This window comes from Arachis stenosperma, chromosome 10, assembly GCF_014773155.1.
Source record: "Arachis stenosperma cultivar V10309 chromosome 10, arast.V10309.gnm1.PFL2, whole genome shotgun sequence".
Classification (NCBI taxonomy): Eukaryota; Viridiplantae; Streptophyta; class Magnoliopsida; order Fabales; family Fabaceae; genus Arachis; species Arachis stenosperma.
In genome coordinates, this window is record NC_080386.1 from 91,598,767 (window position 1) to 91,621,779 (window position 23,013).

At 37.7% G+C, this 23,013-nt stretch overlaps 1 protein-coding gene across 1 annotated transcript in view; it reads right to left on the bottom strand.

The window, feature by feature from the left end:
• The window catches only part of LOC130957341 (uncharacterized), a 59,403-nt gene extending 36,711 nt beyond the window's left edge, over positions 1-22,692 (bottom strand). The window contains exon 1 of the mRNA XM_057884207.1: positions 22,199-22,692. Within this exon, the coding sequence (XP_057740190.1) occupies positions 22,199-22,692 (494 nt within the window). The remainder of the gene's footprint in view (positions 1-22,198) is intronic.
• Positions 22,693-23,013: the final 321 nt, after the last annotated feature.

The window sequence follows — 23,013 nt, forward strand, 5'->3', positions numbered from 1 at the left end:
TAACAAATAACAATTACAACTTACAAGTCAAATAAAAAAAAGGAAGATGAACATATTAATACGAAATTAATTAAGTAAGATTCATAAAAAATAATAAAAAATAATTTATAGAGACAAGGAGAAGAGAAGTATGAATGAATGGTACACGAATCCCCACACTTCGTACAACTGTACCAGCGTATTGGGTCGTCCAAGTAATACCTAAGCGAGTCAGGATCGATCCGATGAGGATTATGGTTTGAAGCAAGCTATGGTTATCTTGTAGATCTTAGTCAGGTGGATAGAAAGGTAGGTAATTTGATTTGTTTAAATTCATAAAAAGGAATAGTGAGATCTGAACTAGGTTGACCTGTTTATAATAATAAGAAGATGGTTAAGGCTTGGAGATGCTTTGTCCTTATGGATTAACTCTGGTCTTACTATCTTCTTCAATTGTGAATGATTTCTTCTATAGCAGGCTGTATGTGATTGTCGCCAGTTGAGAGGTCGCCAATGCTCCTCCAGATATGAACCCCAGGGTTAGTGTGGATCCATTCTGATTGAGGGTGAAGTTCCTGCAGTCCATTCTCCTTAATGATCCTACTCAAAACGTCACAGATAAGGTCGAATCTTCCGAATAAGAGAATGCTGCGCCTTTGGATTCTAGCCTCTACCACAGAGACCCTAATCTCCCCATACCTCGGTTGAACTGGTGTCTCGAGAAGTCCCCAACGAAGTCGTGGATTAGGCATCTAAGAGATGTATAATCAAGCTGGTGGTTTGATGCTTTTCAGTTACGTATTCACACGAACCCAAGAAGAACACGAGTGGTTATCAGGCACGCAGTCTTAGTATGAAAAACGAAGATGATTGTCACGGGTCATCCCATTCATCAAGTTGAAGAACAAAGATACATCTTAGAATTGAATCAAACATGGGTTGAAGAGAAACAGTAATACTTTTATTAATCAATAAAATTCAGCAGGACTCCTCCCCTCAACCTAGGAGATTTAGAAACTCATACTGATAGAAAATACAATGTGGAAAATGAAATATGACAGATCCCCCTTGAAGATCGTGTAAAAGTTCTTTAAATACTAAGTTAATGACTAAGGATTACATAAGAAAGGGTAAAACAGTCTTTTAGTGCTAAAATCTGCTTTTGGAGCCAACTTGGTGAGTATTTGGACTGAGTTTTGATGAGATCCACGTGCTAGAAGGCCTCTAGGGCATTGAACACTGGCTAGGAGGTCCTCTTTGGGCGTTTGGACACTGGTCTCCTCCTTGTGGGCGCTAGACGCAAGAATAGGGCAGGAGGCTGGCGTTGAACGCCAATTTTGGCCCTTCAATTCTAAAGTAAAGTATCAACTATTATACATTTCTGAAAATCTATGAATGTTAGCTTTTCATAGCCGTTAAGAACGCTCCATTTGGAATTCTATAGCTCCATAAAAGATCTTTCGAATGCAAGGTCAGATCCGGACATCATCTGCAGTACTTTCTCTGTTTCTGAATCAGACTTTTGCTCTAACTCCTTAATTTCAGTCAGAAAATACCTGAAATTATACAAAAATACATAAACTCTAAGTAGAATCCAAAAATGTGAATTTTACACTAAAACCTATGAAAATATAATAAAACTTAAACAAAACATGCTAAAAACTATATGAAAATGATGCCAAAAAGCGTATAAAATATCCACTCATTAGTGAATGACTGTTCTACTTTTTTTTGTTAGAGATTGAGAGAATGGCACTAAGTAAGAGAGAAGAAAAAAAGAGGTTTTTAATTTTTGATTCAATTTAAAAATACATTAAATACTACATAATTTATTGGGCTTTTTTTTACTTAAGACTATAATTAGTCCATGGCCCAAATTATGTCCATGGTCCAAACTAAATTCATAAGAGTCTAAGTGAGTAGGAAGGCCATACATTTTTAACTTGGTAGAGCCACTTTTTTTTTCTGTTTTTTTTATAAAGAAAATATTTGGTAATGGTACTGTCTCCCCTCCCTTGTATGTAACTTCGTCCCAGACAAGAATCAATTGTGTTGATTTATTAGCAACTCTATTTTCTCTACTCTTTACATAGTTAAAAATAATTGATCTAAAATTACTTACTAAATTTACTTGATAAGAGTCAATTATATTGATTTATGAGCAACTCTATTTCCTTCCCTCTTTACAAAGTAAAAAATAATTGAACTAAAATTACTTACTAATGAGAGTGCATTAGTAATGAAGAATTGGATCCAAAATAAGAGTAATTAGTAGGGGTGTTCAAAATCAAACAAAATTAATGAATCAAACTAAAAAAATAAAAAATAAATTAAAAAATTGAATTTTAGCCTTTTTTTGCGGTTTGATTCAAATTTCAGTTTTTAAATAAAAAAATTCGAACTAAACCAAATCAAATAAAATAAAAAGATATAGCAAAATTATAAAAATATCCTTAAACCCAACTCTAACACTCTACCCATTATTCTAAGTATTTGGTTTTAATGATTTTTTATGTTCTAAATTTGTTGTCAGTTCTTTTTTAAATTAGTTCTTGGTTCTAATTATTTTTGTAGTGTTCTAATAATTTTGTTTTTGGTTGTTTTGATGGTTGAAGATTTAAATTAACTTTATACATTCTGATTTACGGTGTGTTGATGTATTATAACTTCAAGTGAATAGTTAGAACAATTAACATGTGGCTAAAAAATGAAATGAAAATCAAGAGACCTTTGTTTTTGCTTTGTTGTTGCTGAATTTATTATATTTAAATCAAAGACATTTGTATGTGTTTTGCTTTGTTGTTGTTGAACTTGTGTTTAATCAAGACCTATGTTAGTTATTATATTGTCTGACTTTGTTTCTGATTTTGTGAAATTGTACTTGTTATTTTTCATGTGTTATATTTTGTTGCATACTATTAGTTGAAAATAACATAGGATAAGTTTTTAGTCAATATGACAAAGTTAGGTTGGTTTTTTTAATTAGTTTAAAAACTGAAAAATCGAACTAAACCAATCTAATTAATTCTATATGATTGGATCAGATAGTTTTTCCTGTCAAAACTGAACTAAATTAAACCAAATCAAACCACAATGCGAACATCTCGAGTCATTGGTACCTCCCTGTTTGAGAACTTTCATTGCTTCTGAATTGTCACCTTGTGAAGCAGCATTCCTTTGCCAATTTTACCCCTAATATGATGTAGATGTCTGTGCCTCATGGATTTTTGAAGAGAAAGGGATGACCAAAGTTGTTACTCGCATGATTTGGCCCATCTCATTTTTCACCACTACAAACCCCTCTGTCATTGCCTATGCAAACAATAATGTCCACATTTACTTTTCATTTGGTGGTTGGTGGACTTTTCTAATTCTGTGATGTTAGAGGCGATAGAAACAAATTGTTATCCTCTCTTCTACCATGAGTTAAACTTAAACATTCCAGAAATAATAAAAAGTACTCTTTAATTGGCAATGGCTTCTCCTAAAAATCAATGAGTTTCTTGCCCACTATAATTGCTATATTAAGATACAAAACAAACCTTTTTTTCTTAGCTTAGAGTTTTTCCAATATGCCTATTATCCATTCTTTCAATTCTGAGATATCCGAAGTTTTCGATTTTAGAGTAAAGGGTGATGCAAACTAGAATTTCCTTGTGAATCAACAATCTCTTAAGATATGCTCTCCTATTTCTTGTCCATACATCTAATATAGATAGAAAAGCAATTTATTTACTTATAACTCAAGTTCAAGTTCTCCCTTATTAGGAGGGAGTTTTGGAGTAGTGACGTCAGGATTTTTGCCAGTAAAGAATTTCATAAAAATAGTCGCGTTGTAGATATAGTCTCTAAACCGACAGAAATCCCTTCGTACAAATGTTTTGGTTGTCACAAGTAACCAACCCCTTTAAAATTGATAACCGAGTATTTAACCTCGGGTCGTCTTCTCAAGGAACTGCGAGGAAGTGTTCTTATTATTGGTTATAAAGGTTGTAATCGGGGTTTAGAAGGTGAGAAGCAAGTGATTTAAATGACGAGTGAATTAAATAGCAATTAAAAATAAATAATAACTGTAAAACAACTTTTGGCAAGATAAGGGAAATTAGAAGTCCAACTTAGTTATCCCTCTTAACAATAATGAAAGTTGTATCTTAATTCCACTTGGTCAACCTTTACCAGGGCAAGGAAGTCAAGGGACTAAATTGACCTTTGAATCTTAATTATTTCTTAGAAAGGTTGGGATATTTACGTTCAGCTCAATTAGCAAGATAACGTTATCAATTATGTTGAGTTTAATAACTGTTGAGTTACTGAATTCTTAACCAGAACCAAAAGGGAAAAAGTAAATTTGCTGAAATAATAAAAATATCCTTAGATGGGAAGCAATGGCAACTTAAATCAAAGAGAACAATTGATGAGCGGATAATTTATACGCTTTTTGGCATTGTTTTTAGGTACTTTTTAGTAAGTTCAAGCTACTTTTAGGGAAGTTTTCATTAGTTTTTATGTTAAATTCACATTTCTGGACTTTACTATGAGTTTGTGTATTTTTCTGTAATTTCAGGTAATTTCTGGCTGAAATTGAGGGACTTAAGCAAAACTCTGAAAAAGGCTGACAAAAGGACTGCTGATGCTGTTGGAATCTGACCTCCCTGCACTCAAAATGGATTTTCTGGAGTTACAGAACTCCAAATGGCGCGCTCTCAACGGCGTTGGAAAGTAGACATCCAGAGCTTTCCAGCAATATATAATAGTCCATACTTTACTCGGAAATTGACGACGTAAATTGGCGTTGAACGCCAAGTACATGCTGCTGTTTGGAGTTAAACGCCAGAAACACGTTATAACTTGGAGTTCAACTCCAAGAGAAGCCTCAGCTCGTGGATAGATCAAGCTAAGCCCAAGCATACACCAAGTGGGCCCCAGAAGTGGATTTATGCATCAATTACTTACTCATGTAAACCCTAGTAGCTGGTCTAGTATAAATAGGATAAGTTACTATTGTATTAGACATCTCTTGACCATTCGGTCTTTTGATCACCTTCATGGGGGCTGGCCATTCGGCCATGCCTGAACCTTTCACTTATGTATTTTCAACGGTGGAGTTTCTGCACACCATAGATTAAGGGTGTGGAGCTCTGCTGTACCTCAAGTTTCAATACAATTACTATTACTTTCTATTCAATTCTCTTTTATTCTTATTCCAAGATATACGTTGCACTTCAAATTGATGAATGTGATGATCCGTGACACTCATCATCATTCTCACCTATGAACGCGCGTGACTGACAACCACTTCCGTTCTACTTTAGGCCGGGCGCATATCTCTTAGATTCACCAACAGAATCTTCGTGGTATAAGCTAGATAGATGGCGGCATTCATGGGGATCCGGAAAGTCTAACCTTGTCTGTGGTATTCCGAGTAGGATCCCGGGAATCCGGAAAGTCTAACCTTGTCTGTGGTATTCCGAGTAGGATTCCGATATTGAATGACTGTGACGAGCTTCAAACTCCTGAAGGCTGGGCATGATGACAAACGCAAAGAATCAAGGGATTCTACTCCAACCTGATTGAGAACCGACAGATGATTAGCCGTGCTGTGACAGAGCATTTGGACCATTTTCACTAAGAGGATGGGATGTAGCCATCAACAAGGGTGATGCCTCCAGACGATTAGCCGTGCAGTGACAGCGCATAGGACCATTTTTCCGAGAGGATTAAAAGTAGCCATTGATGATGGTGATGCCCTACATACAGCTTGCCATGGAAAGGAGTAAGAAGGATTGGATGAAAGCAATAAGAAAGTAGAGATTCGAAAGGATTCTAGCATCTCCACACGCCTATCTGAAATTCCCACTATTGATTTAGATAAGTATTTCTATCCCTTTTTATTTTCTATTTATTATTATTTTTCGAAACCCATAACCATTTAATCTGCCTAACTGAGATTTACAAGGTGACCATAGCTTGCTTCATACCAACAATCTCTGTGGGATCGACCCTTACTCACGTAAGGTATTACTTGGATGACCCAGTACACTTGCTGGTTAAGTTGAACGGAGTTGTGATCACACGTGCCAATTTTAAATTCCATACAAGTACAAGGAGTACAACTTTAAGGATCACAATTTCATCCACCAAGTTTTTGGCGCCGTTGCTGGGGATTGTTCGAGTATGGACAACTGACGGTTCATCTTGTTGCTCAGATTAGGTAATCTTCTTTTCAAAAATCTTTTCAAAATTTTTCTTTTCTTTTTCGTTTTTACAAACTTTATTTTTGAAAAAAATTAATAAAAATCCAAAAAAATTAATAAAATCATAAAAATAAAAAATATTTTGTGTTTCTTGTTTGAATCTTGAGTCAATTTTTAAATTTGGTGTCAATTGCATGCTTTAAAATTTTTTTCTTGCATTTTTCGAAAATTTCATGCATTCATAGTGTTCTTCATGATCTTCAAGATGTTCTTGACAAGTCTTCTTGTTTGATCTTGATGTTTTCTTGTTTTGTGTTGTTTGTTATTTTTCATATGCATTTTTTGTTTGTTAGAGTCCATGCATTAAAGATTTCTAAGTTTGGTGTCTTGCATGTTTTCTTTGCATCAAAAATTTTTCAAAAATATGTTCTTGATGTTCATCATGATCTTCAAAGTGTTGTTGGTGTTCATCTTGACATTCATAGTGTTCTTGCATGCATCTTGTGTTTTGATCCAAAATTTTTATGTTTTGGGTCATGTTTGTGTTTTTCTCTCTCATTAAAAATTCAAAAATAAAAAATATCTTTTTCTTATTTTTCTCATAATTTTCGAAAATTTGAGTTGACTTAGTCAAAAATTTTCAAAATTAGTTGTTTCTTACAAGTCAAGTCAAAATTTCAATTTTAAAAATCTTATCTTTTCAAAATCTTTTTCAAAAATTATATCTTTTTCATTTTTTTCTATTTTTCAAAAATTTCAAAAATCTTTTTCAAAATATTTTCAAAATCTTTTTCTTATCTTTATATCATATTTTCGAAAATTAGCTAACAATTAATGTGATTGATTCAAAAATTTGAAGTTTGTTACTTTCTTGTTAAGAAATGTTCAATCTTTAAGTTCTAGAATCTTATCTTTTAGTTTCTTGCTAGTAATTAATTTTAATTTAAAAATTAAATCTTTTTCAAAAATATCTTATCTTATCTTTTATATCTTATCTTTTTCAAAAAAAAAAATTTGATTTTAAAATATCTTATCTAACTTCTTATCTTCTTATCTTTTTAAAATTTGATTTTAATATCTTTTTCAACTAACTATCTGACTTTTTGTTTGTTTCTTATCTTTTTCAAAACCACCTAACTACTTTTCCCTCTCTAATTTTCGAAAATATCTCACCTCTTTTTCAAAAATTCTTTTTGTTCTAAATTTTAATTTTAATCTTATCTTATCTTTAATTTTCGAAAATTACTAACCCCCTTTTCAAAATTATTTTCGAAATTTTCCCTCTCTTTTCTTATTCTATTTAATTATTTATTTACTAACACTTCTCTTCACCTCCCCTATCCTTACTCTTTATACAGACTATTCATTCTTTTTCACTCTTCTTCCCTTTCTTCTTCTACTAACATAAAGGAATCTCTATACTGTGACATAGAGGATTCCTCTTCTTTTCTTGTTTTCTTCTCTTTCATATGAGTAGGAACAGGGAAAAAGGCACTCTTGTTGAAATTGATCCTGAACCTGAAAGGACTCTGAAAAGGAAACTAAGAGAAACTAAATTACAACAATCCAGAAACAACCTTTCAGAAATTTTCGAACAAGAGAAGGAGATGGCAGCCGAAAATAATAATAATGCAAGGAGAATGCTTGGTGACTTCACAAAGCCAACGTCCAAATTTGATGGAAGAAGCATCTCCATTCCTGCCATTGGAGCCAACAACTTTGAGCTGAAACCTCAGCTAGTTGCCTTAATGCAACAAAACTGCAAGTTTTATGGACTTCCATCTGAAGATCCTTATCAGTTTTTAACTGAGTTCTTGCAGATCTGTGAGACTGTAAAGACGAATGGAGTTGATCCTGAAGTCTACAGACTCATGCTTTTCCCTTTTGCTGTAAGAGACAGAGCTAGAATATGGTTGGATTCACAACCCAAGGATAGCCTGGACTCCTGGGATAAGCTGGTTACTGCCTTCTTGGATAAATTCTTTCCTCCTCAAAAGCTGAGCAAGCTGAGAGTGGATGTTCAAACCTTCAAACAGAAAGATGGTGAATCCCTCTATGAAGCTTGGGAAAGATACAAGCAGCTGACCAAAAGGTGCTCATCTGACATGTTTTCAGAATGGACCATATTAGATATATTCTATTATGGTCTATCTGAATTTTCGAAAATGTCATTGGACCATTCTGCAGGTGGATCTATTCACCTAAAGAAAACGCCTGAAGAGGCTCAAGAACTCATTGATATGGTTGCAAACAACCAATTCATGTACACTTCTGAGAGGAATTTCGTGAATAATGGTATACCTCAGAAGAAAGGAGTTCTTGAAATTGATGCTCTGAATGCCATATTGGCTCAGAACAAAGTGTTGACTCAACAGGTCAACATGATCTCTCAAAATATGAATGGATGGTAACATGCATCCAACATTACTAAAGAGGCAGCTTCTGAAGAAGCTTATGATCCTGAGAACCCTGCCATGGCAGAGGTTAATTACATGGGTGAACCTTATGAAAACACCTATAACTCATCATGGAGAAATCATCCAAATTTCTCATGGAAGGATCAACAAAAGCCTCAACAAGGCTTTAACAATGGTGGACGCAACAGGCTGAGCAATAGCAAGCCTTTTCCATCATCTTCTCAGCAACAGACAGAGAATTCTGAACAAAACACTTCTAATTTAGCCAATCTAGTCTCTGATCTGTCAAAGGCCACTTTCAGTTTAATGAGTGAAACAAGATCCTCCATCAGAAATCTGGAGGCACAAGTGGGCCAGCTGAGTAAAAAAATCATTGAAACTCCTCCCAGTATTCTCCCAAGCAATACAGAAGAAAATCCAAAAGGAGAGTGCAAGGCCATTGATATAATCAATATGGCCGAATGCACAAGGGAGGAGGAGGACGAAAATCCTAGTGAGGAAGACCTCCTGGGACGTCCCTCAAGCAAGAAGGAGTTTCCTATTAAGGATCCACAGGAATCTGAGGCTCATATAGAGACCATAGAGATTCCATTAAATCTCCTTCTGCCATTCATGAGCTCTGAAGACTATTCTTCCTCTGAAGAGGATGAAAATGTGACTGGAGAGCAAGTTGCTCAATATCTAGGAGCTATCATGAAGCTGAATGCCAAGTTGTTTGGTAATGAGACTTGGGAAAGTGAACCTCCCTTGCTCATTAATGAACTAGATACCTGGATTCAGCAAACTCTACCTCAAAAGAAACAAGATCCTGGCAAGTTTTTGATACCTTGTACCATAGGCACCATGACCTTTGCAAAAGCTCTGTGTGATCTGGGGTCAGGGATAAATCTTATGCCACTCTCTGTAATGGAGAAGCTGGGGATCATTGAGGTACAACCTGCCTTGTTCTCATTACAATTGGCAGACAAGTCATTGAGACAAGCTTATGGAATAGTGGAGGACGTGTTAGTAAAGGTTGAAGGCCTTTACATCCCTGCTGATTTCATAATCTTAGACACTAGGAAGGAAGAGGATGATTGCATCATCCTTGGAAGACCTTTCCTAGCCACAGCAGGAGCTGTGATAGATGTCAACAGAGGTGAATTAGTCCTTCAATTGAATGGGGACTACCTTGTGTTTAAGGCACATGGCCATCTCTCTGTGACAAAAGAGAGTAAGCATGAAGAGCTTCTCTCAGTTCAGAGTCAAGAAGAGCCCCCACAGTCAAACTCTAAGTTTGGTGTTGGGAGGCCACAACCAAACTCTAAGTTTGGTGTTAAGACCCCATATCCAAACTCTAAGTTTGGTGTTGGGACTATACAACATTGACCTGATCACTTTTGTGGCTCCATGAGAGCCATTGTCAAGCTATTGACATTAAAGAAGCGCTTGTTGGGAGGCAACCCAATTTTATTTATCTCATTTTTATTTTATTTTATTTTATTGTTATTTTGTGTTTTATTAGGTACATGATCATGTGGAGTCACGAAAAAAATATAAAAATTAAAAACATAATCAAAAAATAGCAGAAAAAAAATCACACCCTGGAGGAAGCACAGATTGGCGTTCAACGCCAGTAAGGAGCATCTAGCTGGCGTTCAACGCCAGAACAGAGCATGAATCTGGCGCTGAACGCCAAAAACAAGCAACATTCTGGCGTTTGAACGCCAGGAATGTGCCTCAAGAAAAGCTGGCGCTGAACGCCAGTAACAAGCATGGAACTGGCGTTCAACGCCAGAAACATGCTACATATGGCGTTGAACACCCAGAACATGCTTTACATGGGCGTTGAACGCCCAGAATGTGCACCACTCGGCGTTTAAATGCCAGAATGGTGTGCAAAGGCATTTTACATGCCTATTTGGTGCAGGGATGGAATTCTTTGACACCTCAGGATCTGTGAACCCCACAGGATCCCCACCTACTATATTCTCACCTTACCTCCTAATCCTATTTTACTCTTCCCCATGTCACACTTCCCAAAAACCCTTCACCAATCACCTCAATCTCTCTTCTGTTTTCCATTAACCACTTACATTCATCCACTCTTCCCCATACACCCCACCTACCTTCAAAATTCAAAATCTCTTTCCCACCCAATCCCATCCATATAGCCGAATACACATCTTCCTCCATCTCCTCCATATCTTCTTCTTATTCTTCATCTTTTCTTTCTTCTCTTGCTCGAGGGCGAGCAATTTTCTAAGTTTGGTGTGGTAAAAGCATAGCTTTTTGCTTTTCCATAACCATTAATGGTTTCGATAACCATTAATGGCACCTAAGGCCAAAGACATCCCAAAAAAAAAAACGAGAAAAAAGGGAAGACAAAAGCTTCCACCTCTGAGTCATGAGAGATGGAAAGACTCATGTAAAGGGTTTATAGCTCAGTGGTAGAACATTTGACTGCAAATCAAGAGATCCCTGAGATACCTCAGGGGATAAATTATCCTCCACACAATTATTGGGAGCAACTAAGGATAGGAATACCAAAATTACTAGGAATCATGCAACAGAAGCAAGGAAGAGACATAAAGGAGCTCAAAAAGCACCATTGGAACTTCAAGAAGGCGCCACCCTCACTCAGGTGAATTCATTCCTTGTTCTTATTTCTTTCTGCTTTTCAGTTTTTATGCTGTGTTTATCTATGTTTTGTGTCTCTACTTTATGATCATTAGTATGTAGTAACCATGTCTTAAAGCTATGAATAAAATCCATTAATCTTTCACCTCTCTTAAATGAAAAATGTTTTAATTCAAAAGAACAAGAAGTACATGAATTTCGAATTTATCCTTGAATTTAATTTAATTATATTGATGTGGTGACAATACTTTTTGTCTTCTGAATGAATGCTTGAACAGTGCATAATTTTTTCTTGTTGTTTATGAATGTTAAAACTGTTGGCTCTTGAAAGAATGATGAACAAAGAGAAATGTTATTGACAATCTGAAAAATCATGAAATTGATTCTTGAAGCAAGAAAAAGCAGTGAAAAACAAAAGCTTGCGAAAAAAAAATGGCGAAAAAAATAGAAAGAAAAAGAAAAAGCAAGCAGAAAAAGCCAATAGCCCTTAAAACCAAAAGGCAAGGGTAAAAAGGATCCAAGGCTTTGAGCATCAATGGATAGGAGGGCCCAAGGAAATAAAATCCAGGCCTAAGCGGCTAAACCAAGCTGTCCCTAACCATGTGCTTGTGTCATGAAGGTCCAAGTGAAAAGCTTGAGACTGAGTGGTTAAAGTCGTGATCCAAAGCAAAAAGAGTGTGCTCAAGAGCTCTGGACACCTCTAACTGGGGACTTTAGCAAAGCTGAGTCATAATCTGAAAAGGTTCACCCAGTTATGTGTCTGTGGCATTTATGTATCCAATGGTAATACTGGAAAACAAAGTGCTTAAGGCCACAACCAAGACTCATAAGTAGCTATGTTCAAGAATCAACATGCTTAACTAGGAAAGTCAATAACACTATCTGAACTCTGAGTTCCTAGAGACGCCAATCACTCTAAACATCAAAAGAAAAAGTGAGATGCCAAAACTGTTCAGAAGAAAAAAGCTACAAGTCCCGCTCATCTAATTAGAATTAATATTCATTGATATTTTGGAATTTATAGTATATTCGCTTCTTTTTATCCTATTTGATTTTCAGTTGCTTGGGGACAAGCAACAATTTAAGTTTGGTGTTGTGATGAGCGGATAATTTATACGCTTTTTGGCATTGTTTTTAGGTAGTTTTTAGTAAGTTCAAGCTACTTTTAGGGATGTTTTCATTAGTTTTTATGTTAAATTCACATTTCTGGACTTTACTATGAGTTTGTATGTTTTTCTGTAATTTCAGGTAATTTTTGGCTGAAATTGAGGGACTTGAGCAAAACTCTGAAAAAGGCTGACAAAAGGACTGCTGATGCTGTTGGAATTTGACCTCCCTGCACTCAAAATAGATTTTCTGGAGCTACAGAACTCCAAATGGCGCGCTCTCAACGGCGTTGGAAAGTAGACATCCAGAGCTTTCCAGAAATATATAATAGTTCATACTTTACTCGGAAATTGACGATGTAAATTGGCGTTGAACGCCAAGTACATGCTGCTGTCTGGAGTTAAACGCCAGAAACACGTTATAACTTGGAGTTCAACTCCAAGAGAAGCCTCAGCTCGTGGATAGATCAAGCTCAGCCCAAGCATACACCAAGTGGGCTCCGGAAGTGGATTTATGCATCAATTACTTACTCATGTAAACCCTAGTAGCTAGTCTAGTATAAATAGGATAAGTTACTATTGTATTAGACATCTCTTGACCATTCGGTCTTTTGATCACCTTCATGGGGGCTGGCCATTCGGCCATGCCTGAACCTTTCACTTATGTATTTTCAACGGTGGAGTTTCTGCACACCATAGATTAAGGGTGTGGAGCTCTGCTGTACCTCAAGTTTCAATACAGTTACTATTACTTTCTATTCAATTCTCTTTTATTCTTATTCCAAGATATACGTTGCACTTCAAATTGATGAATGTGATGATCCGTGACACTCATCATCATTCTCACCTATGAACGCGCGTGACTGACAACCACTTCCGTTCTACTTTAGGCCGGGCGCATATCTCTTAGATTCCCCAATAGAATCTTCGTGGTATAAGCTAGATAGATGGTGGCATTCATGGGGATCCGGAAAGTCTAACCTTGTCTGTGGTATTCCGAGTAGGATCCCGGGAATCCGAAAAGTCTAACCTTGTCTGTGGTATTCCGAGTAGGATTCCGGTATTGAATGACTGTGACGAGCTTAAAACTCCTGAAGGCTGGGCGTGATGACAAACGCAAAAGAATTAAGGGATTCTACTCCAACCTGATTGAGAACCGACAGATGATTAGCCGTGCTGTGACAGAGCATTTGGACCATTTTTACTGAGAGGATGGGATGTAGCCATCAACAAGGGTGATGCCTCTAGGCGATTAGCCGTGTAGTGATAGCGCATAGGACCATTTTCCTGAGAGGATTAAAAGTAGCCATTGATGATGGTGATGCCCTACATACAGCTTGCCATGGAAAGGAGTGAGAAGGATTGGATGAAAGCAATAAGAAAGTAGAGATTCGAAAGGATTCTAACATCTCCACACGCCTATCTGAAATTCCCACTATTGATTTACATAAGTATTTCTATCCCTTTTTATTTTCTATTTATTATTAATTTTCGAAACCCATAACCATTTAATCTGCCTAACTGAGATTTACAAGGTGACCATAGCTTGCTTCATACCAACAATCTCTGTGGGATCGACCCTTACTCACGTAAGGTATTACTTGGATGACCCAGTACACTTGCTGGTTAAGTTGAACGGAGTTGTGATCACAGGTGCCAATTTTAAATTCCATACAAGTACAAGGAGTACAACTTTAAGGATCACAATTTCGTCCACCAAGTTTTTGGCGCCGTTGCCGGGGATTGTTCGAGTATGGACAACTTTAAGGATCACAATTTCGTCCACCAACAATCATAGACTGAAAATACCTCAATTATCATTAATTCAAATAACAATCTGTGACATGGAATAATTCATAAATCAAATTATAATAATCAATTCAAATGTTGGAATAAATAATTGTAGAACTAAAATAAAAGAACATTTAAACCTGGATCCAGAGTTACTCCCAAAACAAGAAGAAGTCCTAAATCCTAATCCTAAGAGAGAGAGAGAGGAGAGAACCTCTCTCTCTAAAACTACATCTAAAACATGAAAAGTGAATTATGAGTGAATAATTATGAATGCATGCATTCCCCCACTTTATAGCCTCTAATCTGTGTGTTCTGGGCTGAAAACTGGGTCAAAAGCAGCCCAGAAGTAATTCCCAGCAATTTCTGGTCCGTACAGGTCGCAGAAGAGTGACGCGGCCGCGCGGGTTGCGTTCCTGCCAGGTCACGCGTCCGCGTGACCCACGCGTTCGCGTCGCCTGGCGTCAGGGCAGCTATGATAAATTATATATCAAATCGAAGCCCCGGACGTTAGCTTTTCAACGCAACTGGAACCGCATCGTTTGGACCTCTGTAGCTAAAGTTATAGCCGTTTGAGTGCAAAGAGGTCAGGCTGGATAGCTTAGCAATTTCTCCAACTTCTTGCATTCCTTCCACTTTTGCATGCTTTCTTTCCATCCTCCAAGCCATTCCTGCCTTATAATATCTGAAAACACTTAACACACATATCAAGGCATCTAATGGTAATAAGAGAGGATTAATAATAAGTAAATATAAGATCAAAGAAGCATGTTTTCAATCATAGCACAAAATCAGGAAGGAGAATGTAAAACATGCGAATTGTATGAATAAGTGAGTAAAGGGTTGATAAAAACCACTCAATTGAGCATAAGATAAACCATAAAATAGTGGTTTATCAACCTCCCCACACTTAAACAATAGCATGTCCTCATGCTAAGCTCAAGAGAAACTATAAAGAGATGAAGAGGAATGGTGAAATGTATGAAATGCAACCTATGAATGCAACTACATGCCAAATGTTTCTACCTACTTGGTTAAGAGTAAATAAGTTCTCCAAGACAAAAATAATTCAAATCCCACTAATTCAAATCATATAAAATAAGGACAAGTAAACTTGTGAGAAGATAGCTCATGAAAGCAGGGAACATAGAATCAAGCATTGAACCCTCACTGGTAGTGTATCTCACTCTAACTCTCAAGTGTCTAGGGTCAATCTCTCTATTCTTCTCTAGTCATGCTTTCTAAACCTTGTTCTTCATCTAACCAATCAATAAATATTTAATGTACCAATACAAACATCATGAGGTCTTTTCAAGGTTGTAATGGGGCCAAGGTAAGGGTAAGGGTATATATATAAGGCTAAGTGAGCTAGTGAAGTGAATCCTTGAGTAGTCTAAGATCTCACCTAACATATATATACTCTATAAAAAATTTAAAATTATACTTAGCTTCCCATAATTTTTTTCTACTTTTATATTACATGCTCATGTATCAAATTTAATTTTGAATTTTGTCCCATGTGCATTGATCCTTTTTATTTTGCATTGGGGGTAATAATATTATTTTTTTTGTATCCCCTAATTTAATATATATATATATATATATATATATATATATTTTTTTTTTTTTTTCAATGCACATGGTAATTTAATTATTTTGACTTCACATGAGCATGCTTCCCAAAAATTTTATTTTGAATTATTTCATTCTTTTCAACTTCCTACCCTTTGTTTTTATCATCCATGTTCCCAATAGGTTTCCCACACTTAAACAATTACACAACTTCTATCTTAAGCTAACCAAGGATTCAGCTTGGGATTTTAAATTTGTTTTTCTACTTAAGGCTAGTGTTGTGATTTATAGAATAAAAGGGAATTAAAGGCTCAAGGGGGCTAACAAGAGTGATCTAAAAGGTAGGCTAATTTTGGGATAAGTGAGCTAGAATCAAACAATGGCCTCAATCATATGCAAGCATGTAAATATATTAAATATTGGACATATAGAATGGAACAAAGCAAAGAATGCAATCATCGTGAAGAAAACACACAAGAATAAAAATTTATGGTTAAATAATGTAACCATGTAAATAAGCTCAAAATCTCACAGGTTGTGTGTTCTTTAACTCAAAAACCATGTTCCAAATACAACTTCAAACAAATTTTTAACATAAAATTTTCAATTTAAATTAGTGAAAATTTTCAAAAATAGGGTCCTAAAAAGAAATTTATTACTTTAACCAAGTAGTAACTAAATGCATAAAATCAAACAAACACGCAATTAAACATGCATATGCAATAATGAACAAATAAAGAAAATAAAACAATGGTGTTGAGACAAGAGAGTACTAACCCATGGAGATCAGTATCGACCTCCCCACACTTAAAGATTGCACCGTCCTCGGTGCATGCTAAGATGTGCAAGTGGATGGGGGTTGTGGGTTCCTCAGCTGGAGCTCTTGTTGTTCCTCTCCTTGCCTGTGGTTTGGGAGTAGCTTTCTCCTTTCCTTTCTTGGTGGCCATCCTGAAAAAGGGAAGAGAAAGTAAATTAAATTCAAAGAGATAACTATAGCAAGGAAGAGAATGGAAAAGGTGGTGATGGATGCACATTAGGATGTAACTGACATTAACACATGCTCGCGAGTACATGTGAAAAGCCATCGATGGAAAATAGCTAGTGCATATAAGGAGAAGTGAATGCAAGGTGTTTATTGGCATGCCGGCAAAAGGCATGAGTAGCATAGACCAAGCATTACTGGTAATAAATCACCATGTTTGTATTGACAATTATGGTCAATTAATAAAATAGTAAAGGGAGTTTATGAAAAGCAAGCATTGAATAGTATAAAGTAAAATAGAGAAGTGCATAATGCTATATGGGCTTTTTCACAAACACATAGCACGCATGGTGAATACGGTATAGAAAGTATTAAAGTGAACATGCAAGCAACCCTTTAAAAATATAATTGCCAAACAATTTTGCAACAATCCACAATGACCCAAATAAAATTCCAACACCAATGAAAATAATGCAATGAATGAAAGTATGCAAACAAATTAAAATAAAATAAAAAGAAAAATAAGAAGAATGAGAAGGGAAAGAAGGGAAGAGGAAGTAAATAAGAAAGAAAAAGAAAAATTAGGATTTGGAGGAGAGAAAGATAAGATATGTGGCAATTTTAGAGTGAGCTGTGCGGCGCATGCGACGCGGCCGCGTAGGGCACGCGTTCGCGTGGATGCGCGTTAAGTATGGGTACGCGATCGCGTCAGTCACGCGATCGCGTGAGTGTGCTTCAGAAGATGGGTGACGCGGCCGCGTGGGGCACGCGGTTGCGTGATAAGGATTGTGTTTCCAGCACCAATCCAGCACCACTCTCGCACAATATTTCATTGTGCACCCTTTTACGTCGAAAACCCAGGGCACGCGGTCGCGTGGGCGGCCATACTTTCCATTCGACGCAGACGCGTCAGCGACGCGGTCGCGTGGGTCGATATGTGCTATTAGCACGCCTCCAGCCACGGTCCAGCGTGACTCTCTGTTCACTTTTAATTTTCCTTTCTCTCTAAGCGACGCGGACGCGTAGCTGATGCAATCGCGTCGCGTAGCGAAATTTTTTTTTAATGCATGAACAATGCAGAATGCAGTGATTAATATGAGTGCTATGTATGATTCTAGGTTTACTAAAGTAAAATGAAAAGGAAATAAAAATAAAAACAAATAATGATGAAAGAAACGACCATACCATGGTGGGTTGTCTCCCACCTAGCACTTTTAGTTAAAGTCCTTAAGTTGGACATTGGAAGAGCTTTCTTCTATGGTGGCTTATGCTTAAATTCGTCAAAAAATCTCCACCAGTGCTTGGAATGCCAATAGCCTCCGGGGTCCCAAACTAGGCATGTAAAGCTTCTGAGCAGCTTCAAACAGAATATCAGGCTCCTGGAATGACAAATGCCAGGATAGAGTCCATGATTCCAAGCCTTTCTTTTAAATCCGCCTCTGTCTTGATCTACATGTTTCCCTTCAGACGGTTTAAAAAGCAGAATCTCACCATGGTGACCAAACGTTCTCCGTGATCCATGTAATTGAGCATGATACCAATCCGTGTACTTCGAAGTGAAGCGTGGAACCTTGTTGAACCTTGTGCACCGGCTCTGAGTATGAGCCATTTCCCTTTTGCTCTTAAAGCCGCAAAGAGCTCTAAGCTGGCCATCTGTTTCAAGCAAACCATATTCAAGTGGAAAAGTAAAGATAAGAGTTAAGGATTTTCCCCACTTGAAGCTTGTATTAGGTGGTAATGGCCTTGGAATAGGTGTTTTTGGTGGTTCTGCAAGTTCCGTTTCCTTGTGCTCTTCTGTGAATTCTTCCACCTCCTTGCAAAGATCTTCAATTGTATTTGTATCCTGGTCAAAGTTTTCTATGTCTTCCTCATCACTCAAGTCATAGATTGGAGGTTGAGAGAAATCTACCTCCGCGTCATCTTCATATTCACTTGGGGAAGATTCTTCGATCTCAAAGAATTCACTTGCGGACGCAAGTTCATCACTAGGAGAACTAGACTTGTGACTATCACCATCAAGGAAAATTGCTTCTTGGATTACTCCGTCTGATTCTTCGTAAACGACTTGCCTTGGAGATTGTACGGTATCCTCCTTAGCATCAATTGTGGCATCTTGGACGGAGTTTTCCTCAATTCTGGATTCCCAAGGAAGTTCAGCATTGCCTAGATCTTCAACCTTCTCTTCTTCTTGAACAATGACAACTTCTTCCACTTGTTCTAGTACGAATTCATTCTCTGCCTTGTCCACTGGAGTCTCTAGTATTTCTTTCATGCTACGCTCTTCATCGGGTTGTCCACATGGAGCTGTGGTTGATCCTTGTATATTTGAGCGCTTAGTGGCCCATTGGATTAGTGCTTGCTCCAGTTGTTGAATGGTTGTTTGAAATTTAATTACTGTTTCTTTTAGGCGATCCTCTGCTTCGCGGTTTGCTGGACTTAGACATGATACATAGGGAAGTGGTGATGACTGGGAATGATTGGATTGGTATTGGGGTAAGGAAGGATCATATGATGGCGAATGGTGAAGAGAAGCGTGTGAGTGTGGTGGTTCGAGGTTATGTTGAAGGGATGGTTCATATGCACGGGGTGGGGCTTGTTGGTAGTTACAAGGTTGTCCACCATGTCTTTCAGCTGGGTATGTGCGGTAGAATGGTCTTTGTCTAGGATATCTCGGAGGGTGTTGCTGCCAAAAGGGTTGATTAGATCCTCTTGGTTCCATCCATCCTTGATTGGTCTGACCATGATGCACATTCCTGCTGTAACTTCTATTTCCTTTAACAATATTAGAACCAAACTCAAAGCGAGAGGTGTGAGAGTTTATAGTAGCAAATAAAGATAAAAAGGAACAACGAAAATACATAAACAAGCAAAAGAAAAAAAAATATTTACAATAGCCAATAATAAGGCACACGTTAGCAGTTCCCCGGCAACGGCGCCATTTTGACGTCAGGATTTTTGCCAGTAAAGAATTTCATAAAAACAGTCGCATTGTAGATATAGTCTCTAAACCGACAGAAATCCCTTCGTACAAATGTTTTGGTTGTCACAAGTAACAAACCCCTTTAAAATTGATAACCGAGTATTTAAACCTCGGGTCGTCTTCTCAAGGAACTGCGAGGAAGTATGTTCTTATTATTGGTTATAAAGGTTGTAATCGGGGTTTAGAAGGTGAGAAGCAAGTGATTTAAATGATGAGTGAATTAAATGGCAATTAAAAATAAATAATAACTGTAAAACAACTTTTGGCAAGATAAGGGAAATTAGAAGTCCAACTTAGTTATCCCTCTCAACAATAATGAAAGTTGTATCTTAATTCCACTTGGTCAAACTTTACCAGGGCAAAGGAAAGTCAAGGGACTAATTAAATTGACCTTTGAATCCTAATTATTTCTTAAGAAAAGGTTGGGATTATTTACGTTCAGCTCAATTAGCAAGATAACGATTATCAATTATGTTGAGTTTAATAACTGTTGAGTTACTGAATTCTTAACCAGAACCAAAAGGGAAAAAGTAAATTTGCTGAAATAATAAAAATATCCTTAGATGGGAAGCAATGGCAACTTAAATCAAAGAGAACAATCATAGACTGAAAATACCTCAATTATCATTAATTCAAATAACAATCTGTGACATGGAATAATTCATAAATCAAATTATAATAATCAATTCAAATGTTGGAATAAATAATTGTAGAACTAAAATAAAAGAACATTTAAACCTGGATCCAGAGTTACTCCCAAAACAAGAAGAAGTCCTAAATCCTAATCCTAAGAGAGAGAGAGAGGAGAGAACCTCTCTCTCTAAAACTACATCTAAAACATGAAAAGTGAATTATGAGTGAATAATTATGAATGCATGCATTCCCCCACTTTATAGCCTCTAATCTGTATGTTCTGGGCTGAAGACTAGGTCAAAAGCAGCCCAGAAGTCACTCCCAGCGCTTTCTGGTCTGTACAGGTCGCAGAAGAGTGACGCGGCCGCGCGGGTTGCGTTCCTGCCAGGTCACGCGTCCGCGTGACCCACGCGTTCGCGTCGCCTGGCGTCGGGGCAGCTATGGTAAATTATATATCAAATCGAAGCCCCGGACGTTAGCTTTTCAACGCAACTGGAAACGCGTCGTTTGGACCTATGTAGCTAAAGTTATAGCCGTTTGAGTGCGAAGAGGTCAGGCTGGACAACTTAGCAATTTCTCCAACTTCTTGCATTCCTTCCACTTTTGCATGCTTTCTTTCCATCCTCCAAGCCATTCCTGCCTTATAATATCTGAAAACACTTAACACACATATTAAGGCATCTAATGGTAATAAGAGAGGATTAATAATAAGTAAATATAAGATCAAAGAAGCATGTTTTCAATCATAGCACAAAATCAGGAAGGAGAATGTAAAACATGCGAATTGTATGAATAAGTGAGTAAAGAGTTGATAAAAACCACTCAATTGAGCATAAGATAAACCATAAAATAGTGGTTTATCAAGTAGCCTCCATAAGAAAGTCAAAGCTCTTGGTGGAGCTTTAATCTTCCACAACTGTTTCCAAGTACCCTCATCTCCTTGCTCAATGATGTGAAAGGTATCAGAGAACTAGATAAAAAGAAGAACGAAGAAGAAGAAGATGTTAGAGTGTCATGAGAGTCATAGAGAATTCCAGAATTTGAGAGAGAGTTCTAGAAATTAGGGTTACAGAAGTGATATCTAAACTGAGCTGTGATATGCTATTTATGCATAGTGAGGGCTGTAACAAACTGATGCCAGCTCACCATATTCCTAACCACATTCCTAACTGATTGATAGCTCAGATAACAGAACTCAGATAACAGAATTGGTGCCAAGCCACTATTTACTAACTGCCTATAGGCTACTCCTAACATCCTCCCTTAACTTGAGGGGTGCTGCTTCCCTGGTATAGCCTCACTGAAATCCTCCCTTGAACTTATGGGAGGTCTTGGTGTGTCTGTGGCAACACGAAGCTTTGGCCTGAGACTGTGGAAAGTTGGCTACGACAGTGGCTTAGTCAGTATATCCGCAAGCTGATCTTGTGAGGGTATGTGAACTACATGAGCTAGTTACTGCACTACTCTATTCCGTACAAAGTGTAGATCTATCTCAAAATGTTTTGATCGACTGTGGAGAACTGGATTTTAGGTCATCAGTACTGTGCTTTGGTTGTCACAGAACATTGTGGGTGCTGGGCCAGGTGGTAAACGCTCGAAATTCAGCCTCCGTGCTGGACCTTGAGACTGTTCGCTGCTTCCTACTCGACCAGGTAACTAAATTCGTGCCAAGAAAAAAATAGTATCCTGATACGGACTTGAGATCATCAGTGTCTGTGGCCTAGTTAGAATCACTGAAAGCCATGATTTTTAGGGTGTCGCTCTTGTGGATCTGCAACCCTAGATCAATTGTCCCGGCCATGTAGCGAAGAATCCGCTTAACTGCTTTCCAGTGCAGATCTGATAGAGCATGCATGTATTGGGACACCTTGGTGACAGAATAAGCAATCTCAGGTCTGGTAATGGTAGCATACTGAGCCCCCTACCATAGATCTATATAATGAGGGATTTTGAAGGGTGATCCCATGCTTGCTGTGAGCTTGGGACTACTGAGCATAGGAGTCGGCACTGGTTTGGCATCTGGCATGTTAGCTCTTCCTAGAAGCTTTTTGAAGTATTTGGACTGTTTGAGAGGAAGGGAATCCGACGAGTCCCTGACCACTTCGACCCCGAGAAAGAAGCTCATTTCTCCTAGATCTTTGAGGGTGAATACCGCATGCAACTGTTGACTTAAGCTTTCAGTGGCGCTTGTTCCCGTCACGAGAATGTCATCTACATAGGCCAGGAGATAAGTGGTGGATATCGAGCAGGAACGCACAAAGAGACATGGATCAGAGGTTGTACTGGTGAACCCAAAGCTGAATAAGGTGCTGCTGAGCTTAAGGTACCAGGCTCGTGGGGCTTGTTTCAGCCCATAGAGCGCCTTCTCTAGTTTACATACCACACCAGACCCGTGCTCATAGCCTTCTAGCTGCACCATATAGACCGTCTCATGCAAGTCCCCATTGAGGAACGCATTGTTAAAGTCAAACTGCTAGACCTTCCAGCCCTTTGTCATTGCAACTGCGAGAACTATCCTTACGGTAGCAGGTTTAGCTACTGGGCTGAACACCTGATCATAGTCCATTCTTTCTCTCTAACGAAAACCCTTTGTAACCAACCTTGCTTTGTACTTTTGCACCTTTCCATCAGCCTGTCGTTTGACCCGAAACACCTATTTGCACCCAATTGTTTTTATGTCAGTAGTCTCAAGGACCAATCGCCAGGTATTGTTCTTCATCAATGCGCCAAATTCCTCATC